Source organism: Apodemus sylvaticus, chromosome 7 (assembly GCF_947179515.1).
Source record: "Apodemus sylvaticus chromosome 7, mApoSyl1.1, whole genome shotgun sequence".
Lineage (NCBI taxonomy): Eukaryota > Metazoa > Chordata > Mammalia > Rodentia > Muridae > Apodemus > Apodemus sylvaticus.
In genome coordinates this window covers 85,061,322-85,086,271 of record NC_067478.1, presented here as the reverse complement: position 1 = coordinate 85,086,271, position 24,950 = coordinate 85,061,322, and the positions used below count along the sequence as shown (strand labels likewise).

At 50.2% G+C, this 24,950-nt stretch overlaps 2 protein-coding genes across 6 annotated transcripts in view; one reads left to right on the top strand and one right to left on the bottom strand.

Annotated features, from left to right (window-relative positions):
* Positions 1 to 6,248: 6,248 nt before the first annotated feature.
* Mcam (melanoma cell adhesion molecule) lies at positions 6,249 to 14,828 on the top strand. 2 transcript variants are annotated; one of them, XM_052188583.1, is made up of 16 exons: positions 6,250 to 6,385; positions 8,141 to 8,271; positions 8,402 to 8,609; positions 8,696 to 8,766; positions 8,856 to 8,943; positions 10,789 to 10,968; positions 11,100 to 11,221; positions 11,334 to 11,496; positions 11,582 to 11,700; positions 11,795 to 11,936; positions 12,130 to 12,251; positions 12,353 to 12,494; positions 12,588 to 12,683; positions 12,851 to 12,998; positions 13,295 to 13,412; positions 13,828 to 14,828. In XM_052188583.1, exons 1-16 carry the CDS (start codon positions 6,319 to 6,321, stop codon positions 13,855 to 13,857), a joined length of 1,947 nt encoding a protein of 648 aa, XP_052044543.1. In that variant the 5' UTR covers positions 6,250 to 6,318; the 3' UTR covers positions 13,858 to 14,828. The 2 variants fall into 2 exon arrangements, with proteins under 2 accessions (XP_052044544.1, XP_052044543.1); XM_052188584.1 differs by lacking the exon at positions 13,295 to 13,412 and having other exon boundaries at positions 6,249 to 6,385.
* A 237-nt stretch (positions 14,829 to 15,065) lies between these two features.
* Cbl (Cbl proto-oncogene) overlaps positions 15,066 to 24,950 on the bottom strand; it is an 85,113-nt gene continuing 75,228 nt past the window's right edge. For all 4 annotated transcript variants that reach the window (XM_052188580.1, XM_052188579.1, XM_052188581.1 and 1 more), the window contains 2 exons: positions 24,710 to 24,889; positions 15,066 to 23,691 (listed from right to left, as the gene is read on the bottom strand). In XM_052188580.1, coding sequence (XP_052044540.1) covers positions 23,399 to 23,691; positions 24,710 to 24,889 — 473 coding nt within the window. In that variant the 3' untranslated portion in view covers positions 15,066 to 23,398. The remainder of the gene's footprint in view (positions 23,692 to 24,709; positions 24,890 to 24,950) is intronic.

Sequence of the window (24,950 nt, the reverse complement as noted above, 5' to 3'; positions counted from 1 at the left end):
TTTCTTTCTTTCTTTCTTTCTTTCTTTCTTTCTTTCTTTCTTTCTGTCTTTCTCTCTCTCTCTCTCTCTCTCTCTCTCTTTCTCTCTCTCTCTCTTTCTTTCTCTCTCTCTCTCTTTCTTTCTTTTTTTCTGTTTTTTGAGACAGGGTTTCTCTGTATAGCCCTGGCTGTCCTGGAACTCTCTGTAGACCAGGCTGGCTTCAAACTCAGAAATCTGCCTGCCTCTGCCTCCCAGAGTGCTGGGATTACAGGCGTGCACCACCAACGCCCCGCCTAATTTTCTTTTAAAGTTAAGGTTTCACTATATAAATCCAGGTTGGCCTCAAGAGCATGATCCTTCTGTCTCCACTTCTTAAATGCTGGGGCTAAAGGCCTGTTGGCATACACCCACCTTTTCTCATTTTCTGTTGGAAAGATCAAGATAAACTTGACTCACCCAAGTGACCCTTAAGGAAGAGTTGTAGGCTGTGAAGTTCCCAGTAACAGCTCCTTCCCTCCGAACTCTGTCCTGTTTCTTTGTTAGGTGGTAAACTGGTCTGAAGACTACCAGTTCCTTCACAGTGTGTGAGACCTCACGGCTTCCAGTGGGACAGACAGACGTTCAAGGAAAGCAGCTCTGCACCTTCTGAGATAGTTTGGATCCAAATCCCATGATCCTTTGAAGCTCACCAGATGGCCCAAAGTAGCCTGGTGTTAGCTACTTGAAGGTTTTTCATTCTTTCACCCTTCTACACCCTTCTTCACCCCCTCCACCCCCTTTCCCACACTTTCAACTTCCTAACACTAGATAGGAGAGAAAAAAAGGATAGAGGGGAAGCTGGGCCCGACTCTATCGATGGACTACTTCCTGCTGATCAGGGGCAGAGTTCCTGGGGGAGAGTTTGATCTTTGAGGTCAGAATATCTAATATCTTCTTCCTTCTTTGCACCAGACTACTTAAACCATAGCCAACATCAACCAACCAACAGCCCACCCCACTTCTCTGGGCTCTAGGATTTATATAACTCTGAAAAGTCCCCAGAATCTGTTGGCAAAACCACGCCCCTGCTAGAGCTGGAGACAAATCACTGTCAGCTGCAACGGACAATCTGAAGCAGCCCCATAATCCATATCTGGGATTAAAGTGAAAACATATTCTTATAATATTTGTTTGGTTTTTTTAAACCAAATTCTCACCGTCAAGAGAATTGGTCTGGGAAGCCAGCAGGTCGACCCTGACTGTCTCCTTTATTCTCAAGTCAACTACCTTAAGATCCCAGCCCTGTCATGTCCCTTTCTGGAAGCCAGTTGACACAGCCTTAAGGACTGAGGGTGTACCCATGTCCTTCCGAGAATACAGGGTTCAGTAGATCTAGAATCAGTAGATCTAGAATGTGACTTGTCCGGATTTCCCACAAGCTCCGCAGTTGTGGACCAGCTTGTCTGCCTCCTGCACAATGCAAAGTCAAATTTGAGCAGCCCTCTGGAGACATTCCTCCCCCTGGGTGGTGGTATTTGGGAGCGGATGTGAAACTCCCTGGGGGGTGTGGGGAGTCGGTTTAAGCTTCCAGCATCCGGCTTGGGCCCCCTACATCCTCCTTTCCCTAGATTTATGCTGGGGACCGGGAAATGGGACGAGTGTGAACCCAGAAGCCTCGGATCCAGGACTCCGGCAACTGGACGCAGGGCGCCGGCCGCCTACCGCCGGGACCGGGTGCCTGGGCAGAATCCTGCCCGCGGGGTGCCACTCGACCCTGGCCCCTAGGGCACAGCGGCACCGCAGCCCCGTTCTCCCCCGGGATCTGACCCCGCCCTTTCAGAGGAGTGACAGGACCGACTGAATCACCGCCGAGGACCGCGCTGGGAAAGACTCTGAGACCGGATTCGAGGTTTCCGGAGAGTCCCATAGTCCCCCTCCCAACTCGACTGAGCCGCCTGAGCATTTTTGGTAATGTTTGGGTTGGTGAGGAGGGCCGGATGCCCCGCCTCCCCTCGGCATCCCCTGGGCAGGACCTCGGAGCTTCGGGCTGCTGCAGCGCCTTCCTGCCTCGGCTGCTTCCGTGAGACTAAGAGAACCTAGGTGCTGCGAAGTGGGCCTATAGACTGTTCCCCAAGGGGAGACCCCCAGGCTCAGAAGGGACAAGAGGGGCAGTTCGTTGTCTAAATATTCACATAAAGGCTGGGAGCAGGATAGAAGAGCCACGACCCCTGTCCACATACTTCATCCACTGCTGCCTTGGTGGCTTTAAGGGTTCATAGTCCCTAGCAAATATCCGGATTCGTTCACATTCGCCTCCCCACAACCCAGCTCTACAGCAAGGAAGGGGCCAAGAGAAAAGGCCTGAAGTTCCCAGGGGAGTCCTGGAATGTTGGGAGCCTGGGAACAGACCCAGCAGTACATGGGAAAGCCAGGCGGTGGGAATCCCAGCATCCAGCCCCCTCCCCAGCACGAACCACCGGATGCTGCAGACCCCAGCGCCCCAACTGCGGGGTTTGTGCCTCTAGAAGTCCCCACCCTAGCTCAAGTCCGGTGCAACCCTAAGGTTCAGTAGGCCAGCTGTGACGCCGACGCCCCTCCCCCACCATGCTCCAACATAATCCTCCCCTTTGTGTCACTACCCCCCCCACTCCTTTCTCTGGCTCCCCCCCCCCCCCCCACGTCTCTGACCCCTGCACAATAGGGCCTTTGCCGCCTCCAGGGTGGAGATGAACTCACGGTTTTTCCAAGTTTAAAAATAGTTCCTCCCATCCCCCCTCCAGAAAACCACCCTCCCCCTCTCTTCCATGGTGCTGCTGGTGTGCACCCTGATACAGTGTGCGCCTCCTTCCTCCTGCCCTGGGTCAGGTGCGGAGGACATGAGTGAGACTTCGTGTCCGGCCGGAGTAGGGCCCGCTTCCCTCCATTCAGTTTCTTCCTCCACATCTTCCATCCACCCCCTAGGGTCCGGTTTCCTGGCTTGGTCTTCTCAGGAGCTACTGAACCCCTACTCCTCACACACCCTGGTTTTCACTCTGCACAGTCTCCTCCCAGAACAGATTCCCCCTCCTCTTCAAAGTCCCCCGCCACCCCCTCCTGGGTCCTGTTTTCTGGACAGGGATGGGGGTGGGAGTGGGGAGGTGGAGACCCGGCCCCTGAACCTCTACAGATGGCAAGGCTGCTGCCCACCCCCATCTCCTCATCACAGCTGCAAGAACATCTATATTCATTTCCTTCCTCCGGCCAGCCCATCCTTCCCAGCAGAGGGGCGGGTAGCCTTGTCTTTCTACCTCCAACAATACTCTTCCCCACTTTAATAAGAAACGGAAAGCCCCAACCACACCGGGGGCCTGTAGCTGACAGGCCTGGGATGCCACTCCCCATCCAGTCTCAGGATGCCTGGCGGCCTTAGCTGCCTCTTGCTTCCCTGCTCTTCTCTCTCAGGTGCGGGTTTCACTCCTGGCTTAACAGAAGTTCTCACAAGGGGGGAGCTGGTCACTGGTGTCTCAGAGCCCTACACCCACCCACTCCACCCACACTGTGCTCTCTGCTCTCATAGCACTTAAAGTCTCTCCAGGATCCTAACCCATCTTTGGTTTGTAATTTCAAAATGCTCCCCTCATAAACCATTCCTAAACTGAGTGAGTGTCCCCTGATCTTTCCCTATGAGCTGGGGGCTACTTGCTGCTGCTGCTTCAATTCTATTTTTAAAAGAATTCTTTTTTTTAATCTTTAAAAATTATCCTCTTGGGCTCCTTTAAAAAAGCCAGATACTTGTAAGGTGGTGTAAGTGTTAAGTAGATGTCTTGTGGGTTGAAGGGGTGGTGTGTTCTCCCAGCATTGCCCACATCACTCCTACCCCCACCCCCAGAAACAGGGTTTCTCTGTGTAGCTCTAGCTGTCCTGGAACTTACTCTGTAGACCAGGCTGGCCTCGAACTCAGAAATCCACCTGCCTCTGCCTCCCAGCGTGCTGGGATTACAGGCATGCGCCACCACCGGCCTGCGCCCAAATCACTCTTGAACTCAGGCTCCGCATCTGGGAGTAGCCGAGAGCGTAACTCAGGCAGCTACCAGTCAGCTAATGCTGTCTACCTGGCACTTAAATGTGCTGGTTTCAGGTGTTTGTTCTTTTTGATTTTCCTAGTAAGCTAACAGCTCCTGACACAGAAACACAAGACTGAAGTTCTCAGCTTAGGATAGAGGACATCCTCTGTGGCAGCCAAGTCTGCTGAGAAGTGTTTTGTGTACTTGACACAGAACGGGGATGAAAGGGCAGTAACACCCCAGGCATCACCGCCATCCTGCCTCCTAACTGAGGGAGATTCCACCATAGCCTTCCAGTCCTCAGGGTAGTACAGAATCCAGGGGCTGGGACGCCTGCCCCCATATGATCTTCAGAGCTCATTTTTTTTCAAATGGTAAGACACCAGTGGGTGTCTTCAAAACCTAATAGGAAATGAGACACAGAAACAAACGACGAAGGGCTTGCTCTGGGCCACCAAACTCTCAGAACCCAAGTTACTTTAAATCTGGTCACAGGGGCCAGACTTCTTAAAGTACAGTCTGTTTGTTTGCGTTGCTTATGTGCACCAGGAAGGATGGGATGTCACCCTGGGCTGTAATCTTATTTCCCTTTCACTGCAGAAAAGACTCCTTCAACCCCCACCTGGCATCCGTCTCAGAGGAAGAATTCAGAACCGACTGTCCTTGGTGGTTAGCTGCCTTTGTTTTCAGACTGCCAGAGAAGAGGATGATAAGCTAATGGCGTTAAAGGAAGAAACAGAGAGGAGGGTGCAGCACTTGTCCTGCCTAGCCAGACAGCATCCTTGAGCCATCTCTGCAGAGAGCAGGCTTATCGTCCTAGTTTGCTCTGGGCCAGGGGCCAGAGCTCCTCAGTTCACTCTGGAGGGCAGAGGAGGCAGGCCCTCTTCCTCTCTCCCATCAAGAGCCGAGGCCGCGGCCAGTAGGTTGGGCATGGCTCTGTGTGGAGGCTAACGGACAGGGAGGAGGGTCAGTGAGACTTGAATGATGAGGTTGATGTGATTTGCCAGTCATCTGAGTCATCAGAACAAAGGCCAGAGCATCCTTGCAAGTCACCTGGCCATCTCTGGGGTTTGCTGCCTCAACCCTCCTCCCTCAGGCAGCACAGAATGGCTGTGCCCTTCAGGGTGGGATGGGAGGGTGGGGGAGGGGTGACAGACCATTACCCTAAATCCACACCCCTCCCTGGTGAGAGTCCCAGAAAATGTGATAACCTCCCTGAAGCTCTGATGCTCGAGTCCTTTTGAGTCTAAGAGTCCAGAAGACCCAGGGAGAAGCTGAGATTTAGAAAGGAAGGAGGCTAGGGCTCCTGGCACCTTGCTGTTTGGGAGACTTGTGTTATCAGTAACCTGAGGCAGTTGGTCCATATATATCTGACTCCTCCAGCCACTGAGCCATGACCAGCCCTGTGAGAGAATTGAGCGGTGGGCAGTGCCCGTGCAGGGTTTGGGGGGGGGAGGGCAGCTTTCAAGCAGTAAGGAGAGCAATAGGTTTCTGGGAGTCAGACTGTAGACTCCCACATCCATTTCTATTAACCTTTCCTCCTTGAGGTGAGGGGAAACCCAGACAGGGACCGGAAGACAAAAAGGATTGGGATAGAATTATCTGAGCCAGGGCCTAGACCATGGGCTTGTGAATTCAGCTCCCCTTCCTCCCACCTCTAGGGTTAAGAGGGACTTGTAAGAACTCGAAGATGAAAGGATAACCCAAAAGGCACCGTTTTCAACTCTCCTGCCCCCCTTGCAGGCACCCCTAGGTCTGCGGGACCTGGCACAGTTCTTCTCCAAGGCTGCCAGGACAGTGAAGACTCTGGAGCAGTGCCAAGCCGGCAGGCGCCGCAGTGAAGCGGTCATTCCAGAAGGCGACCAGGGCCAGCTCCATGCCTCCACAGCAGGACAGAGGATTTGAGAGTCCCCCATCAGGGACACCAATCTGTTGCTCCTCTGCTAGAGGGTCCCCGAGGTTATACCCGATTATAGTGGACAAACCTGAGTGATCGCTGCTACTGTGTCCAAGAGAGCTCTACAGCGACCGAGCCAGCTTCTGCCGCCTCGGCCAGTCATTCGAGCCCCAGGACACCTGTCATTGCTCCTTCAACCTTTCCAAGCCAGGAAGCGGGAGTTAGCTTCAAGGCCTGGATCGGGGAGCAGTAGCTCCCAGCCGGCGCGCCGGGGGCCCGCCCCCTAGGGCGCGGGGAGGGGGCGGGGGGCTGCGCGGGGCGGGGCCGGGCGGCGCCCGGGGTCCCCTCCCCCGCCCCCCTGACGTCAGCCCCCGACAGCGGCGAGTTCCTCACTTGGCTTTCGCCCTCCGTCGGGGAAGCATGGGGCTGCCCAGGCTGGTCTGCGCGTTCTTGTTCGCTGCCTGCTGCTGCTGTCGCCACGCCACGGGTGAGTTCTTTGTGTTGAGGGGGCCGTGGGGGGGTGTCCGACCCGCGTCCCGCAGAGCCCACGCGTTGGAAGTTGGGGGATGTCTTCGACGGAGCCGGAATGTGCTGCCAGAGTGTTCGGGAGATGAGAGAGCTGGTAGCAACGCAGAGTCAGGGCTCTGCACCCTAGCGGGCGCCCCTTCTTGCCAGTGTCCCCGATTCCCAAGCGCTCCGCGTGCGTGCAACTTCTTTGCAGCGGGTTTGCAGCCTGGATTTTAGAGTATTCTGGGAACGGACTCGGTCGGGTTGCGGCAGCAGTGAGCGGGAAGGGGTGGGGCCGAGCTTCTGCAGGACGCTGGGTCCGGCCTCCCGCAGGTGCTCGCTCTGGGTGCTGCGTGCTGGGTGCTGGAGCCCGGGCAGAGAAGCGCGGCCGGGGCGCATCCCCAACCCGTGCATCCCGCGCCCGCCTGTTGCTGGAAAAGGCAGTTTCCTTTGCTGGAGGGGGCCGCCGACCCCTCCCCCTCCGCCTGGGCCTCAAGCCAGTTTGGAGGTGAGCGAAGGAGGAGGGAGGAGGCAGCTCCTGCTGGGGTTGGGCGTTGGCAAGGGCAGCGGGTGGTGTGGGTCTCCTCGCGCCTCCGGGTTTGACGGGCTAACTGGGGAATGGAACGGATGGAGAAGTTCCACAATAGTAACAGCTTCTGTGGTGGACTAGAGTCAGGTGGAGAGAGCCTGGCACCTCGGAGCTTTTCTTTAAGCCATCTAGTAGACAGGCGCTCCTGGGTCCAGGCCTCCCTTGCATGGCACGCCGCGGTGTCGCGTGTTATTTTTGGCTCTTTATCCCTATCCCAGCCACAGGTCAGGCTGGGAAGGGGAGGGCTGGGCATTACCCACTTCGCTGGCCTCTTGCCCAGGGCCAGCAACGTCCCTGGGGTACTCCAGTCTAGTGCCTCCCAGACTGACCTTATTTCTGGGGAAAGGGCTAAACCCAGCGAGGCAACCATAGCACAGAAAACCCAGCCTCCCTCAGCCTTGCTCTTCTGCCTCTTAGAACACAGAGATCCAAGGTTCCTGCTCTTGATAGAGGGCTATTCCCACCTTCCCTCCAGTCTGGAAGGCGCACAGTCCAGACACCCCAGTGTCCAGCCAGATTGTGCTTAGTGACATCATCTCTTCAAAGGGCTGGCAGTATGCTGGCACCACTGATGTCACTCCTGCCCACTCTCTGGTTTTTGACCTAACCCCTGGGGGGAGACTCTGACCCCTCTAGCCTTGGATGGGGTTTTCAGATTGCATTTCAATGTTTCTTGACATTTTGCTTGGGGAGCATAAATCATAGCTTCTCTCTAAAGTTGGCTCACTGTGTCTTCCAGAGGATTTGGGGGACAGAGGGTAGAATAGTGACGTCTTCCTGGAGAGGGGGCACACAAAGGGGCCTGTGTGCCCCAGCCTGGCACATGCCTTACATTCTCCTAGTCTGAGCTCACCAGAGCAAAGGGGCCTTCATCTTGGCCCAGAGCCCGTGTTCCTCTTATCTGTCTCTCGACCAGCTTCTTCTAAGACATACCCAGTCACTCTGTCTGTGTTTCACTCCATATTCCACTTGGAAAGGTCAGACCCAGGTTGGGGGTGTGGGCATGGTGGAGTTGAGGGTGAGAAGAGGAAGGGCCCTCTCCAGACCCTTCCAGTGGATCAGCCACAGTAAGCCTGAAGATGGGAGGGGCTGGACAGAGCAGCTGGAGCTGACAAAGCTGCCCGGGCGTGCCCCTCCCTTCCCCAGGTGTGCCAGGAGAGGAAAAGCATCCCGCACCCACGCCCGACCTGGTGGAGGCTGAAGTGGGCAGCACAGCCCTTCTGAAGTGCGGCCCCTCACGTTCCTCGGGCAACTTCAGCCAAGTGGAATGGTTTTTGGTGAGTGGCTGAACTTTGGAGGGCAGTAGTTTGTGGGAAGCATCTCTCTCTCTCTCTCTCTCTCTCTCTCTCTCTCTCTCTCTCTCTCTCTCTCTCTCAGGTAGCTTATCTCTTGGCTCCTTTCCCTCAGATTCACAAGGAGAGGCAGATACTCATTTTCCGTGTGCACCAGGGCAAGGGCCAGAGTGAACCTGGCGAATATGAACACCGCCTTAGCCTCCACGACTCAGGAGCTACTCTGGCCCTGAGTCAGGTCACTCCCCACGACGAGCGAACGTTCCTGTGTAAGAGCAAGCGGCCCAGGCTCCAGGATCACTATGTGGCGCTTCAAGTCTTCAGTGAGTGCCTCATTTCTGCCTTCGGGTAGCACAGACCATATAGTAAAGGTGGGTTTCCATATCTCTGTTCATTCCCTCCACTGTAGAAGCCCCAGAGGAACCAACCATCCAAGCCAATGTCGTGGGCATCCACGTGGACAGGGAAGAGCTTAGGGAGGTGAGAGGCCCTCGGTCAAGTAATGGTGGACAGGGGCTGACAGGGGCAGCGGGTGGCAGAAACACAGAGATTCATCCTGTCCTCCTTAGGTCGCTACCTGTGTGGGAAGGAACGGCTACCCCATTCCACAAGTCACCTGGTACAAGAACGGGCGGCCCTTGCAAGAGGAGGAGAACCGTGAGTAGCCCTCACTGAGAAGGCTCAGGAGGAGCAACTGGCATGTTCTGTTAGCACGTTTACTAAAACAAACAAAGAAAACCCAAACAGGTGATGTTGAATAATTCAGACTGTAGGTGGGACAGTTAGCTCAGTTACAAGCACTGGTTGCTTTTGCAGAGGACCGAGGTCAGTTCCAACACCTCCTCCATGATGACTCACAGCTCCACTTCGGGGGCATCTGCTGCTTTTCTCTGACCTCGACCTCTGAAGACAGAAGGCATGCATGTGGCACACATACACACGCAGGCAAAGCATTCATGCAGATTTTAAAAAAACTTACAAGTTTTTGCATTTTTAAAAAAATATTTGACATGGCCTTTAGATTTATTTATGTATATGAGTACCCTGTTGCTGTCTTCAGACACACCAGAAGAGGGCATTAGATCTCATTACAGATGGTTGTGAGCCCATATGGTTGCTGGGAATTGAACTCAGGACCATTTCTCCAGCCCCCCCCCCCCATTTGTGTGTGTGTGTGTGTGTGTGTGTGTGTGTGTGTGTTTCGAGACAGGGTTTCTCTGTGTAGCTGTGGCTGACCTGGAACTCACCCTGTAGACCAGGCTGGCCTCAAACTCAGAAATCCACCTGCCTCTGCCTCCCAAGTGCTGGGATTAAAGGTGGGGGCCACCACTGCCTGGCTTTTTTTTTTTTTTAGTTTGGTTTTTCCAGACAGGGTTTCTTTCTCTATGTAGCCCTGGCTGTTCTGTAGATCAGGCTGGTCTCGAACTCACAGAGATCCTGGGCGCTAGGATTAAAGGCCTGGCTACAGAAGTTTTTAGAATGCAAATTTAGACTATAAAAAAACCCTAAGAATTCCTTTCTGGTCCAGGCTTCTCCCAGAAGTGACTTCTGCTATGGGCTGTTATTTTCCTTCACTCTTATTTCTGTGTCTGTCACATGAGCAAATGTTCTCAGCAGTGTAGAAGGTTGTATGTGGTGTTTTGAGACAGGAACTCATACAGCTCAATGACTTAACTGCTGGACATCTGCCTTCCACTCAAAGAACTGGGACTCCGTGAATGTCCCACTGTTCGAGGCCCAAGCAAGGCTTGTGTTTTTTTCACCGTCTTTAACCAGGAGTGGTCTTTGCATACACACTAGTCTGGGGATACTTGGCAGGGTCTGTGGACATTAGTGGTTGTCACAAACAGGGAGGCTGCTCTTGACGTCGGATACGCAGAGGTTAAAACCACACAGCCCAGCATCCTACAATGCACAGGATGAGCCCCACCGCAAAGGATTGATTCTGCCCCAAAACATCAATAGTGCTGAGCCTAGCTCGAGCGAGTGAGCGAGCGAGCAGCCCCGCCCCTCGGTGGCAATGCGGGGCACACACCCCTTAGTGTAATCTTTCCGGGTCAGCCTGTTCAGACAGGCTCACCTTGCTTCTTGTCCTCACATTGCACATGACGCACTAAGTTCCCATTCTTCCATTAGCATTTAATGTCTCAGTGTTTCATCACTTTGGGGCTTTTGTTTTGGATCCTGGGGATTGAACCTAAGGACATACACACACACACACACACACACACACACACACGTGTTGAGAACATGTTCTACCACTCAGCCTTCTGCTTGACTCCATTTTTCTTTGTCTCTGCACTGTTCCTGGCACCATCCTTGTATATATGCTAAGGCATAAATGCCTTCCTATTGTAAATACCAAGCAATAAAAGCGCCTGGCTGAAGAGTCTCACCAGTTTGTGTTTGGCTATGGGCCTCTCCTTTAGATGTCTCCCTGCTCACCCCCAGGGGCAGCCTGAGGGGTGCTGAGGCCAGGCCTTGCTTCCTGCTCCTGCCCAGGCGTCCATATCCAGTCCTCACAGATCGTGGAGTCCAGCGGCTTGTACACCCTGAGCAGTGTCCTGAGCGCACGGGTAGTCAAGGAAGACAAAGACGCCCAGTTTTACTGTGAACTCAACTACCGGCTCCCTAGCGGGAACCACATGAAGGAATCGAAGGAAGTCACCGTCCCTGTTTTCTGTGAGTGCTGATGACTCGATTCTTTTGGGGGGAGGTGTAGGGGGGGGAGCTGTTGGGAACTCCTGCCAGTCCCGCTGCATCAAATCCAGGGCCACCTCTTGGACTGAGAGCCTTCCCCTTTGCCCAAACAGACCCTGCAGAAAAAGTGTGGGTGGAGGTGGAGCCTGTGGGACTGCTGAAGGAGGGCGATCACGTGAAGATCAGGTGTCTGACCGACGGCAACCCTCAACCCCACTTCACTATCCACAAGAAGGTACAGCGCACGCCATGCTGGGTGCACGGAGCGGGCATAAGGGTACAGGCAAAAAGGTGCAAACGGCGGCTGGAGGGCATCCGCTCACCCTCACCCCTTTGTGCTCCCCCAGAACCCTAGCACTGGGGAGATGGAAGAGGAAAGCACCGATGAAAATGGGCTCCTGTCCTTGGAGCCCGCCCAGAAGCACCATAGCGGGCTCTACCAATGTCAGAGCCTAGACCTGGAAACTATAATCACACTGACAAGTGACCCTCTGGAGCTGCTGGTCAACTGTGAGGCCCTAGGGTGGAGGTTCGGTCTGGGGAAAGAGTGGACTGGCTCTTCCTGTCCAGGCTGACATTTTTGCCGTGCCTCCAGATGTGTCTGATGTTCGAGTGAATCCAACTGCCCCTGAAGTCCAGGAAGGTGATAACCTCACTCTGACTTGTGAGGCAGAGAGTAACCAGGACCTTGAGTTTGAGTGGCTGAGAGACAAGGTACCCAGATGCCCTTGGGACTGGGGGTGGTGGTGGTGGTGATGAAGCTTGCTCCTTTTCAGACTGCCCCCACCCACCTACCTCTCACCCCTAGACAGGCCAGCTGGTGGGAAAGGGGCCCGCCCTCCACCTAAACAACTTGAGAAGGGAAGCAGGAGGAAGATACCTCTGTGTGGCATCTGTCCCCAGAGTTCCTGGCTTGAATCGTACACAGCCGGTCAGCGTGGGCATTATCGGTGAGGCCCCTTTGTACAGCGACTGGGTCACCCTGAGTTGTGTGGTTTTGAGCTGCTGGAGGCCCCTTCCAAAAAAAAAAAAAAGGAAGGAAGGAAAGAAAGAAAAGAAAGAGAAAGCCAGCTGTACTGTGGGACCTGTGGTGGGGCGCAGGAGCAGGCTATTTGGGGGGTCTAACTCTTCCCTGCCCCCAAGGGTTCCCGTGGATGGCTGTAAAGGAGAGGAAGGTGTGGGTGCTTGAGAATGCAGTGCTCAATCTGTTTTGTGAGGCTTCAGGACATCCTCTGCCCAACATCTCCTGGAATGTCAATGGCTCGGTAAGCAGGCTTGCTTTATCTCCCCGTTCTCCTAATCCCCGCCCTCGGCCTTGGGGAGGGGGCGGAAATGCTCCTGTCCTCTGAGCGACCCTAACTTCTAGGCAACTGAATGGAGCCCAGATCCACAGACAGTAGTGAGCACCTTGACTGTCCTTGTGACCCCGGAGCTTCTGGAGACAGGTGCACAATGTACAGCCACCAACTCCGTGGGCTCCAACACCACCATCATCGTTCTGCAGCTGGGTGAGAGCTGGCTCCCTGCAGAGCACGGCAGGGGCATGCCCAGGCACGGGCATTAACGGGTGCTACTAACCTCCCGCTCCTTCTGCCTCCTAGTCACTTTAACCACCCTCACACCTGACTCCAGCCAAACCACTGGCCTCAGCACCCCCACAGTCAGTCCTCACACCAGAGCCAACGGCACCTCCACAGGTAAGCGAGGTCCTGGCAAAACAACAGGCCTGCACCATGGTACCCATTCTCTCCTGTGGAGAAAGGTAACAGCCCTGTCTGTACCCCCTGGGCTGGATAGGGTGGGGCGGCAACAGTAACGTGGCAGCCTGGGGCAGGGAATGACTAGAAGTGTCTTTCTTTGACAGAGAAAAAGCTGCCACAGTCAGAGAGCAAGGGTGTGGTCATCGTGGCTGTGATAGTGTGTACCCTGGTGCTTGCGGTGCTGGGCGCTGCTCTCTATTTCTTCTACAAGAAGGGCAAACTGCCTTGTGGACGCTCAGGAAAACAAGAGATGTAAGCCAGGCTCATGGCCCTCCTCCCCTCCCCCATTCTCAGCTGCCCAGCTTGCTGCCTCATAAGGAACCTGCCCCCGCCTACCCAGTGCCCACTTACCCCCCGGAGAGCAGAAACTGGACTCGCTTTTACTGTCCACTGCCCAACTGCCACCAACCACACCATCGCCACCAACCACACCATCTCCCCCAATTCTCCCTTCCTGAGCTGGCCCCAAAGCACCAGAGTATCCATCCCAAAAGGCCCTCCCCTCCCCTTGCCCCCAAGTTGCCAACCTCTCACCTCCCTCCTCCCAGCACGCTGCCCCCGACTCGTAAGGGTGAATTTGTAGTTGAAGTTAAGTCAGATAAGCTCCCAGAAGAGATGGCTCTCCTTCAGGGCAGCAACGGTGACAAGAGGGCTCCAGGAGACCAGGTAGGAGGCAGTTCCTGAGGCCAGGGCCTGATCCCGTTTTCAGGGAATTGGGGGTAGTGGGCTAATGGTACTTGTTCCTGAACACTAACTCTTTCTGTCCTTCATCCTTGGTTGGATTCATCCTTGGTTGGAGATGGGGAGCAGGCTTAACATTGTCTTGCTTTAACATTACTACAGATGGCAGGATGAGGGAAATGGTAGAGGGCCCCCTAGAGAAAGACAATGATTCACCCACCTTCTGCTAAAAGTAGACTTCGCTGGGGGACTTCTGTCTTTTCTTCCCCCCCCCCCCTCCCGTTTCTGCTGCTTGCCTTAAGAATGCTGCAATCCATCAGCTTCAGCCTCTGCCTGGTGCTCATGCTGTAAACCTTGCTGACTCTCCATGTTCTGGTTACTTCTCTCTACCCATTTTCAGGGAGAGAAATACATCGATCTGAGGCATTAGCTGACTTACCACTGTTTCCAGCTCCCTGCTGTCTTCACCCCAAGCTAAACCTCCGGAGGGACAGCAGGGAAGATCCTTACTCAGCTCCCCTGCAGACCAGGTCCAGAGAGCTAAGAGCTGCGACAGGAGTGACCTGGAGGACCTCACCCGACCACAGAGGCTCTAGAGACCAACTCCTCCTCTGTGCCCACTGAGTGATGCTTATCCCAATGGGCCTGTCTCCCAGGGCTCCTTTCCCTCCCTTACACAGCCAGTGGTGGCAAATCCTTCTCCTGCCATCAAGTGTGGGCTTGCCTCTCTGAGCTGATCTCCCCTCACAGGCTGTCTTCATGCTAGCTGTATCCCATGATACAGGCCCTGGGCACATGGTCACATTATTCTGTTCACATCGGTCCTTACGAGAACCTTACAGTTCGGGGGTGACTGCTTTTGTACCTTCCTGCCTGCTACTAATTCAGGGTCTCATTTGGAACATTTTCCTTTAGGCAGTAGTCAGGAACTGGCGGTGTTAGTCTTTCAGACACATCCCTGCGTAAGGAAGCCGGGCACTGTTCTTCTGATTTTTTGTTGTTGTTGTGTTTGCTTTGAAGGCTACTGAGCCCAAGCTCCCTACATGCCCTTAGTAGGTAATGGGAAACGGAAAGACAAGAGAAGGACAGACAGGAAGTCTCCTCTTCACGGGGATTAGGCTTTATAGGTATGTTAGTACCAAAATTTCTACATGTGAGCTTTGGGGCCCAGGTCCTAAGAGAGCCCAAGTGGGAGAATGGTACTTAGGAGATGAGAACCTGGCCTGGCAAGAGTTTTGAGGGATGTGTGTTTGTGTGTGTGTATGTACACATTGTTGTGTTGTGTGTGTGTACACATATATGTATATATATTATATATATATATATGGTTTTGTCTGTAAATTTGCAAGTTATTTCCTTTTATATGTGTTAGAAAAATAAAGTGTTGTCCCAAAAGCATGATCTTGCTTTCCATTCGTTATGAAGGTCAGACCTGGGGCTTCCAGAACCAAGGTACAGGCTCCCTGAAGACTGCCCTGTACCTCTAGAGTATCCATAGCTGGTTAGCATGCTACTGAGGGCTAGTTGGTAGCCCTGTCCCCTCCTGTATATCCCTATTTATCTGCATCACTGCCATCAGTCCCAAAGCTGCCCTGTGTAATTCCCCCTAACCCCAGATGAGCCAGAACTCAAGTGTGCTACAACAAAAGAAATTTTATTTAAAAATATTTTTTTTTACAGACACGGTGCTTGAAAAAGCTCTTTAGTTAACTGTATGGAAATGAAAAAAATTAATAAATAACATTAGTATAACAGACTTCTAATTAGTATAACAGACCTCTACACATCAGTACACTGGCAAAACAACACGGACCGGAGAACACGTCTTAAAGCTCCGCTGCTCTGCAGGAGTATTACCTGTCTGCTCTTTATGAGATTAAATACTGCTAATAGAAATCTTTTATATTAATGACATTTTAAAAATAGTCCATGAGACTCTCACCTAAGTGTGTGTTTTGTTTTCTTAACACTGATATACAAATTGGGACTCTATTCTGGGGAAAATATCAAGTTCTCTCTTGTCCCACCCAAATCAAGAATTTAAAAATCTCGAATGAGGCAGATCTTGAAGAGAACTGTTTCCACCCCTGCTCTGTTAGCAGGGACGGGAGAGCCAGGAGGAAGGGGAGGGCACAAAAATCTGTGGTTGAAACCTGTGACAGTGTGACCGACAGGCCTCAGGTTCTGTGGCCCCTCCCTGGGTGCAAGTAGACCCTGCGATGGGCACCAGCCACTTAATGCTTTATGGTGGAAGCCTTCAAAAGAAAGGACAGCCAAGTCTTAAGGAGAGGCAGGAGGTTGAAGCTGGCTCAAGATCCAGCAAAAACAAAAAGACAATAAATGAACCATTTCCTCCTCCCAGAAGAGTCCACCCTACAGCTCTGCTTTGCAGGGCATTGTTCTCGGGGGTGGGGGCGAGGGGGGGCGCCCAGAGCAGTTCTCCGAACACTAACTGCTGCCTGGAACCAACCAAGTGCTGCCAGAGTAAAAGGTTGCTCTTTTCCAGTGAAGCCTCATGGCAGAGAAAGGAGAGTATAGGCACCTAATGTGCCACCTCTCTAGCCAGACATCCTTGTCCCCAAAACTCCAGGGCTAAAGATATTCAAGGCAGAGGAGCTCAGACTCTGGTATTTCCATATTAAGTCCTAAGATGCAGCCTGGGGTACAGCGCTGCCTTAGAAAGGCACAAAACATTTGGCTTTTTTTTTTCAGTGTGCTAAAAATTGTTTTGTTTTGAATAAAGGAAAAAGATATATAAGGTTAAAAACTCCCAAGTCAGCACAGCCAGAAAGCAGCTGTGGGAGGCCCCTCCCAGCGGCCATGTGCAGCATGTTTCAGCAGAGGTCAGACTTCCCACCTAAGGGTGCTGCGGAGGAGGTCAGGAGGTGGCTACTCTCATGCCCTGCAAGGCAGGCTCACTAGCCCAGAAAGCAGGAGAGAGAGCGCGTAGGGCCCCGAATTTACTTGCCACTTAAATACATACAGCCAGAACACGGTCACCCTCTCCACTACTGGGTAAGAGGTAGCGGGGAGGAGTGGCACAGGCTCCACACTCCCACTTGAGGGCGCACGTGGGGAGGCAGTGCGAGCCTGCTGCACAGCATGCATGGAGCAATCCTCTTCACTGGCCTCCATTCTGAGTTAGAGGAAAGGAAACTGAAGGCAATGTGGAGGTTTGCCTCTCACATTCTGTTGTAGCACTGACTCAGGAATGCAGGGGCAGGTGATCAGAACTCTTGCTAACTTGTTAGGCTGCCAGATCAGTAGGAGATCTGAGGCTGACACTTAGCCTGGACTCTGTACAACACAAGGAGTGGTCAGCCACATTTTCCCCAAGCACTAAAAATGAGGCTGCAAGATCTGCAAGCAGCTGTTGGTCAGCAGCTGGCCCCTCCCCATGGCCTCCCCATCCGACACAAAGCAATGTGCAGGGCTCCCCCTGTCCCCAGGTCTCCATCTCAACTCTTGTGCTACGTACTGGAACCAAAAATACTGGTACTTTCTCTTGCAACCAACCCAGATTTCCTGGGACACTGTGAAGGCACATGGCACTACCATCCCTCTGCTGCTTCATTCAGGAGCCTAGGCTGGACGTCAAATGCAAATCTGATGACCCGCCCTTGCCCTTCCTATGTGCCTCAATGTGTATCTTTGGATTAGTAGGTTACGTCTGTGTATACCAAATAACTCGAATATTTAGAAGTTAAAAGTGGGGTAGTATGTTTGAAATGCCTTAAAACTCAGGACAGGCTCTAAGATGGGATTCCAATGATTCAGGCAAGCAGAGGCATAATTTTACTTCCCCAACACCTAAAAAAGAAAGAGAGAAAGAGAAAGAGAGAGAGAGAGGGAGGGAGGGAGGGTGAGAGAGAGAGATAGAGAGAGAAAGAGAGATAGAGAAGAAAAAACAAAAATAAAGCATACAAACAAATAAAACCCAAACCTACCACACTTGTAACAGGACTAGAGAAAAAGCAACCAGATAGAGAAGATATAGGTAGCTTGCCTGTTTAAGAAGCACACAAGAACAATCTCTATTCAACATTGAAAATATCCCTATTCTAGCAAATGTCCCAATGGTACCTAGGAAAGTAAAGCTAAGAACATCAGTAGGCTCTCCTACAGGAAGACAAAGAGGATGGGGATGCAGAAGACAGGTCAAGAGCCCACAGAATGAACACGTATGCAGTACTAAAACCAGAAGAGAGCCAAGCCAAAAGATACTAGCTACATTGGAAGCCAGGATCAGCACTCTGAGTAACATCAAAGAGACCCGAGGTTGAATGGAGGCTAAGAAATGCCACCCAAGGACAGAAGGGTGGACTCCAGAGTGAGGAAAGCAATCGCGGGTGCTGAGACTCCTAAGGAGAAGAAAAGAAGCAGCAAAGGTGATAGTGACTCTAAGTTAAAAACAGGGATGAAGAGCAGAACAGCAGCTGTACTTCTATTGTGGAAGTTCCTTTGCATATCTCTCCTAAGCTCCCAGTTCACCATAATTTCTCTGTTCTCCCTATATGGTTCAGTGTGTGGTGGTGGTGGGGGGAGGGCCCTCAAATCGCTATTCTTGCTGAGCATATTCTTTCTTAAGAATACACCCAAGCTGTCCTTTGTTCCTTGATTGCAGGCGCAATGTGACCAGTAGTTATCTCATGGTCCTGCCTCAAGACTGCCCCACCGTGAAAGACTGCACCTTCAAACTATCAGACTTAAAGGAAATTACAGTGGAAGAGCCGAAAATCCCACTGGTCATAAAACCACTCCATCAATGATGTGCACTTGAAGAGAGCACCTCTATGCACGTGCCAGATTCTGCCGCTGCTGCTTTCCCTGCTGCTGGAAACAAGAGGAGAAAATATTCTCCACAAACAGGCAAGACAGTCAGAGAGTCCAGTCTGGTCTTCAGCTTGTAATAGATCCAATGCTGGCCTAAAATTCATAATTCTCCTACTTCTACTTCCCAAGAGCCAACAAAACAGGCTTGTTCCATGATTTCCAGGTCAATGCACAGATAGCCTCAGGAGATACAGGCTAAGCACAGTCCCCCTCAGGATGTCCAGTCTAGCCCATGGAATTAATATGCAGGGTTAACTTTTTTCCTGTTCTTTCCAGGAATTCTTGAGTTTTTCTAAAGAACTGCATTCATAAAACAATCACATGAACTCAAGGACTAGGGAACATGCTTTGTCATGTATATGCTGTCGAACAGGAAGAGGGACAAAGTCTAAAGTTTTCTAGCCCACAAACATACAAGAACCAAATCTTCCATCCATTCCTACAGGACTGACTGTGTGTGGGCTGAGATCAAGGTTGCATCCCGATGTTCTGTGTAGTGCTAGAGTACTTCTGTTGCATTCTGAAACTTCAAGTGCCAGAGGATAACACTGACAGTGATGCTCTGGGACTTCTAATAAGCTGCTCTGGGCAGGCTTATGTGGACAGAATCCAGTCTCAGTTCCTCACCAGCTCCTACAAGAGCATCCTGAGAATCTCTTCACCCTTTCCAACCCCTTTACCCCTTCTAAGACAAAATTACTTAGAAAGATTGTTAAATAACAGAAAAAGAAAACTCCAAACTGTATGGGAGATGGTGAAAGTCCCAGAAAAGTAAAATAAAATCTTTCCAACAAGGAGGACTGGGGACAGAAGCAGCTCAGTAAAAAGATAGAAAAGGCACTGGACTGGAAAGGAGACTGCAGCAAGTTCAGCTTAAACATTTAGTGCTTTGCTGTGCATCTCAGTCAGTGGCCTCTGCACCCACTGAAGAGATGGCACTAAACTTTGTAGCAAAAATGGATAATCTATGAGGTATACACAACAGAATCTCTCAAATGTTAGTAAAGTCACAGGAAAACAGCAGGGACTAATGGAAGCGTCGTGGGCCAGTTTTAAGTGGAACAGTTCTGTAAGGGAAGATCAGTCTACATAAGAGAGCTGTGGATAAACACATGCACAGTCAAATGCAAAAAAGAGTTAAGAACGACTCAAACTTAACTTCCCAACACCAGAAAACCACCATGAGGTGGCAGGAAAGAGCATATAGCTGACATTTCTGACACACAGTAATCACTCAAACATCTGTAGCCAGGACACTGGTTGGAATACTCTATTCAATGGAGAGATCATTCCAGACTCAGAAAACCCAACAGAAAGAAGGAAGGTCTGAGAAGGCCAGTAGTAGCCTTCTGATTCTCATGATGTGAGGTAGGAGAACATTCAGCATTAGCACACAGCTAATTGTTACAGAAAGACTAAATCTTGCTAAGTGTGCCATAAAAGGAATATACAGCACTGCTGGTCCCTGGTTTGGTCTGCAAGCAAGTTGTGCTGCAAAAATTAACTTGTAAGTTGGATACTTGGACCATAAAACATATCTTACTTTCCTAAAGAGGAAATAAATATTTTAAATATGAAGAATAGTGCCTTCCATTCATTTCAGCTGACAGATGCCAGTACTACTATCACACATTGTAGTCCCGTGACAGGCATGTCTGAGAATTGAAAGAGAAAGACAAAATGGCAGAATATGCAGGGCAGGGCTGAGAGGAGGAAGTGGGATATGGAGAAGGGGCAGCCAGGGTCAATTTGCTGCTTAAATAAATATTAACATGCAAAAGCTGAGATGATGAGCTGCCCAGTCTGTTCACTAGAAGAGGTATACTTCAGAACCCACAGGTTTTTAAAACCATTTTCACTTTAGAAGGACAGTGGGAGGGACAGCTAGAATATCCAGTTCTGGGACTGGACTATTGCCTGGAGTCATGGCATCAATAAGATGGCATGTAAAGCAATCCACAAAGACACGGGAGAGAGCAAGGGCCTGTGTTGAATAAAATAGGTTAATGAAGTTGAGAAAAAGGAGAACCGTTAAAAAGGTTTTCCTAATTGTAAAACAAAACAGGGAAAGGGGGTGGGCTTGCCAAAAATAGCAAAACTCAAAATAAAGCTTGTTTATGAAAAGGCAGATTTAGGTAAACTCAGAGGAAGAGCCAAAGAATTAAAATTTGCCATACAAATGGAAAATGAAAAATAGGAAATTTGCCCTCACAGGAAGAAGAAATTCAAATTTTGGAGACTATCCAAAATGAGTGGCATGAAACCTTCATAAGGACATCTAATAATACTGGTTAAGGGCCCCAGTGTATCCTGGGAGCAAAGGCTACACACAATGGCCTCAAACCTTAATGCCTGCAGATATACGTCTGATAAACCAACACCCATGTCAATCACAGCTGTGCCTGTCTAGCCTAGGGACTGAACACCCACCTACCCTGCACATGCCCATTTCAGGGCTCACACTGTGCTCAGCAGAGGGCGGGACAAAACTGTCATTTCCCTAGATAGTATGGGCAGTAATCTCCGCAGATTTGGTTTTTGTTTTCTTTTGGAGGCAGGGTTTCATGAAGCCCAGTCTAGTTTTAAACTTGCTATGTAGGCAAAAGTGGCCTTGAGCTTCTGATACTGTCCCCACCTGAGTGCTAAGGGTTAAGAGGTGTACCTTAGCACACTGCTCTGTGCAGTGTGGGGGCTGAACCATGGCTCTGTGAATGCTAGACAAGCACTCTACCAACTGAGCTATATCCTTAGCCTCCAGAGAATACTCAGACACACAAAAAAGGCAAAAGGTACAAGCCAATGCTTTGTTTTCTTGATCTTCAGATTCTAGGCAATATCTACAAGGAAAATAAGACCCCAGCAGACTAGAAGCCTGTAGCTTTTCCCTAGTTCTCTTTTAAAGCCTTTAATTTTAAAATTTTTAATATATATTTATTTAATGATCTGCCTGCATGTATGTATGCATGCACATCAAATGTGTGCCTGGTGTCCACAGAGAACAGAAGAAGACATTAGATTCCTTTGAACTAAAGTTACAGATGGTTGTGAGTTGCTTATATATTTCATACAGGTGCTAGGAACCAAACCCAGGTCCTCTGTAAGAACACTTGTTCTGAACTGAAGAGTCGTCTCTTTAACCCATTATTTTTGAGACAGTTTCGAGGAGCTTTAAGCTGGTGCTGAACTCCTGATTATCTTGCTACCATCTCACAAGTGCCACCAAGCCTGGCCTAGGCTTTCAATATTCAAATGAACACAAAACTGGATGTCACAAGCTTTTTGTGGATGATAAGCTATTATTTTCTGCTCAATGCTATGCGGAGGAGACACTGGGTAACAATAGCAAGTCAATATAAAGTACTATAGTATCTGCCTTGGGAATAGTCTTAAGGCAAGAGGATAAAATCCAAGCCTTGAAGTATCTAGAAACTAAAAGAAGAGTTCAAAAAATTTTAGTTGCAAAGATGTTAAGACTGGAAAGAAAGCAGATTCTTGGTGGGTCATTTCTGTCTGGATCTAAAGAACAGAGAGGATTCCTGTGAAAGCAGCTTGTACTCACAGGAGAAAGGGCAATGCTGTCTGAGAAGACAGCAAGACTCTAGTCTGAGAACAAACTGAACCCGAGCTCACTATGACGACTCAGAAACAGGTCTCCAAAACAACTCTAGATCTCCTTGATGAACCTGTAAATACACAAACTACTACACTGTCCTACCTTTGACTAGAGAATTTCAATGAATGATGTTTAAATACTGTAGATGGATGACATGGTGGTTATATCTAGGACCCAATAAAAAAGGCAAGGAGAGAGAAAGAGAAACCACTCCAAAGCACAAGCTAGGCACATGAACAACCAAGTCACTGGGCGTATCAATCTAGAGAAAGCGCTTGTTATCTGCAAATGCTGCACACTCACGGGTGTTATTTCCGTTCCTTAGAGGGCAAAGAAAGAATCCATTTCTGAGAAAGGCTGACCTGGCTCCTACTCAAGGGAGAAATTCCTAAGCTGAAGTTAACCACTAGCAAGAAAGACTAAACAAACAAGTCCTTACTGTTTATTTTGTAAATCTAAATAGTATATATGACTGACGCTTCCTAAAAGCTCTATGGTTTTAGGCTGGAAAGCCACCCTGGAAAAAAATGTTCTGTTCCTGTTAGGTAGAAAGACTCATGACCTGCATCAGAAACATATACCTGGCATCAAGGCAACAGACTCCCACAGGCTATTTCCTGAGGAGGACACGGAATGTATGTGAAGGCCTCTATCTCAAACCAGTCTTTAGGAAACTAGGAGAATTGAAACTTCTTTTTAAAAAAAAAAAAAAAACAAAAACAAATTAAACATTCCTAGAAACTGCACTTTGGAGTAACCAGTGTTAGGTGATAGCATCAGTTATTAACTGTAACCACAGAATAATACGTTCCTTCCCACCTAATCTACCAAACAAACCAACACCATCACACATTAGAAAGACCATCCTATAAACTGCTTGGTTTCAGTAAGACTGGTCACAGCAAGTCTACAGAACACCAATAAGGAGGAAGTGGAGTAAGGAGTTTCCAAGGGAAAGGACAGGGGGTTTTCTAACAATATAAAACACAGCTAAGTACATGATAACCTAAGCCAAAGGGGAGGACTGAGGTTGTAATATCCAGCAGGGCTAGGTGCAATACCACAGTAGATGGGAGTCTTCAGAGATTCCTTCCTGAAGCGCTTGTGCTAATTCCCTGCCTGGATTCACACACAGCAGGATAATCTTATAATGACAGGACACACAGACATAGACACACACACCTTAACAGGAAAGTCTTAAGTCCTTAATTAGGGCCACAGCACAGCACTTCTACTGCTTTCTGTGCTGTTCCTGGGGTAGGTTACCATTTAATAAAAACCCACTCTTTCCTAATGGAGACTGCAGGACTACAAAAACACTCTTAAGACCAATACAAGGATGAAACACATTAGCTGCTCCATTTTCAATCCACTGCTTTGAAATCTTGGGACCATATGTGTCGATCCCCACAGAAAAGGCAAGACCTCACTGTGACGTTCCAAAAGAAGCCACTGCTTTCCTAGGTGCTCCTTGAGTAAGAGCCTGGCTCATGGGTCCTCTGAAGCCATGGCAGGGAGAGATGTGCTAGGTGGCTACGTGGGCAGGAGAAGAAATAGAAACGAATTCCCGGAGGATGTTTTTGGCCATTTCAATGTTGTTGTGGGCAATGACCAAAGCTTTCTGAATGTCCTGGTAGGAATAGCCCTGACTCATGAGGCGTTCAATCTCACTTGAGAGCTGCGGTGAGGGGGCGGTTGCTGCAGGGTTAGCAGTGGCACCTCCGCCTTGTTGATAGCTACTCGCTTTTCGTTCTGAGTTGATTCTCCGAGGGAATGGTTTGGGGGGCCGCTCAGGAACTTGGGAACCCTCATTGAAGTCTAAAAGAGAAAGGAAAGAAAACATTTGCAAATCTTGGGAAGCTCACATTTAACAGCAGTAACAGTAGTTACTAATAGTGTGCGCTTTTCTGTCAAAAGGCTGGGTTCTGTCTTTTGTTTGTTCTGAAACAAGGGTTCACTCTCTAGCCCAGATGGGACTCAGACTCACAGCTGTGCTCCCACTTCAGTCTCTCAAGAGCAGAGGTTACAGCCATGAACCACCATGCCTGGCAGAAATCTGGATTTTATCAACCTGCAGTGAACCCAGGGCTACACACACGATAGGTAAATGTTCTGCTACTACCCTAAAAACTGGGTTTTAGATCTAGACTCCTATCACAGAGTAAAGGACCTTCTAAATATGCCATGCACCCATTCTATTAACAGCAACCGTGACTCTGAAAAGCATATAACACCCACACTGGGTGTTATACTTAGCAACAGGTTCAAACACTTATTAAACTACTCCTACAAATAAGCTTAAACTGTAGAGAGGAAGCAGTAAGCTGGACTGTGTGGGGATACCACCTAGATGGGCAACAAGATGGTCAGCTGTTCTGAAAGATGTCTCAATTTCCAAAGTGCTATTCTGGCTGCTGCCCTACCAGGCAGTCACAGGTACAAGAGCAGCCCTGGATACTAAAGACTGATGGGCTGGCCCAGGCCCATAAAACATTTATTGGAGGGCAGCACACTTCTTCCACAGTGGGACAGGGTGTAGAAAAGAAAGAACATAACATCATTTCCATCAAGCCTAATTCCCAGTGTTGCATGCATACTTGGAAGAACTAGAAGCCCTACCCTCCTCTATAGGAGGAGCTGTGGTTTAAGCACCACCACCTGCAGAGTTTCACTCCTAATGTGGGACCTAGGACCAGCTTTCCAATATATAGATACAGGATATAGTCTACTGCTTCTACTCACTGACTTACTGACACCAGAGAAATTCATGACTTTCAGTTATAAACCAGAGGCCAGACAACAATCCAGGACTAGCCAAGATAGTCTGGAGACTCACTTGTGGGATCGCCATCCAGAGACAACCAGCCGAAAGAGGAGCTGGCATTGGAGATGTCAGACAGGGTGCGGCGGGCCAGTACAGCTGGCACAGGTGGCTTAGGCACATCATAGCCATCATCCTCATTTTCGGATTCCTCGGGACCAGTACTGGTGTGGGCTGTGGCCATATTCCCTTCCCCTAGAAGAAAGTTGGTGTAAGTTATTGTCTTCCCCTGACATCATTTTCCAAAACACTTCAA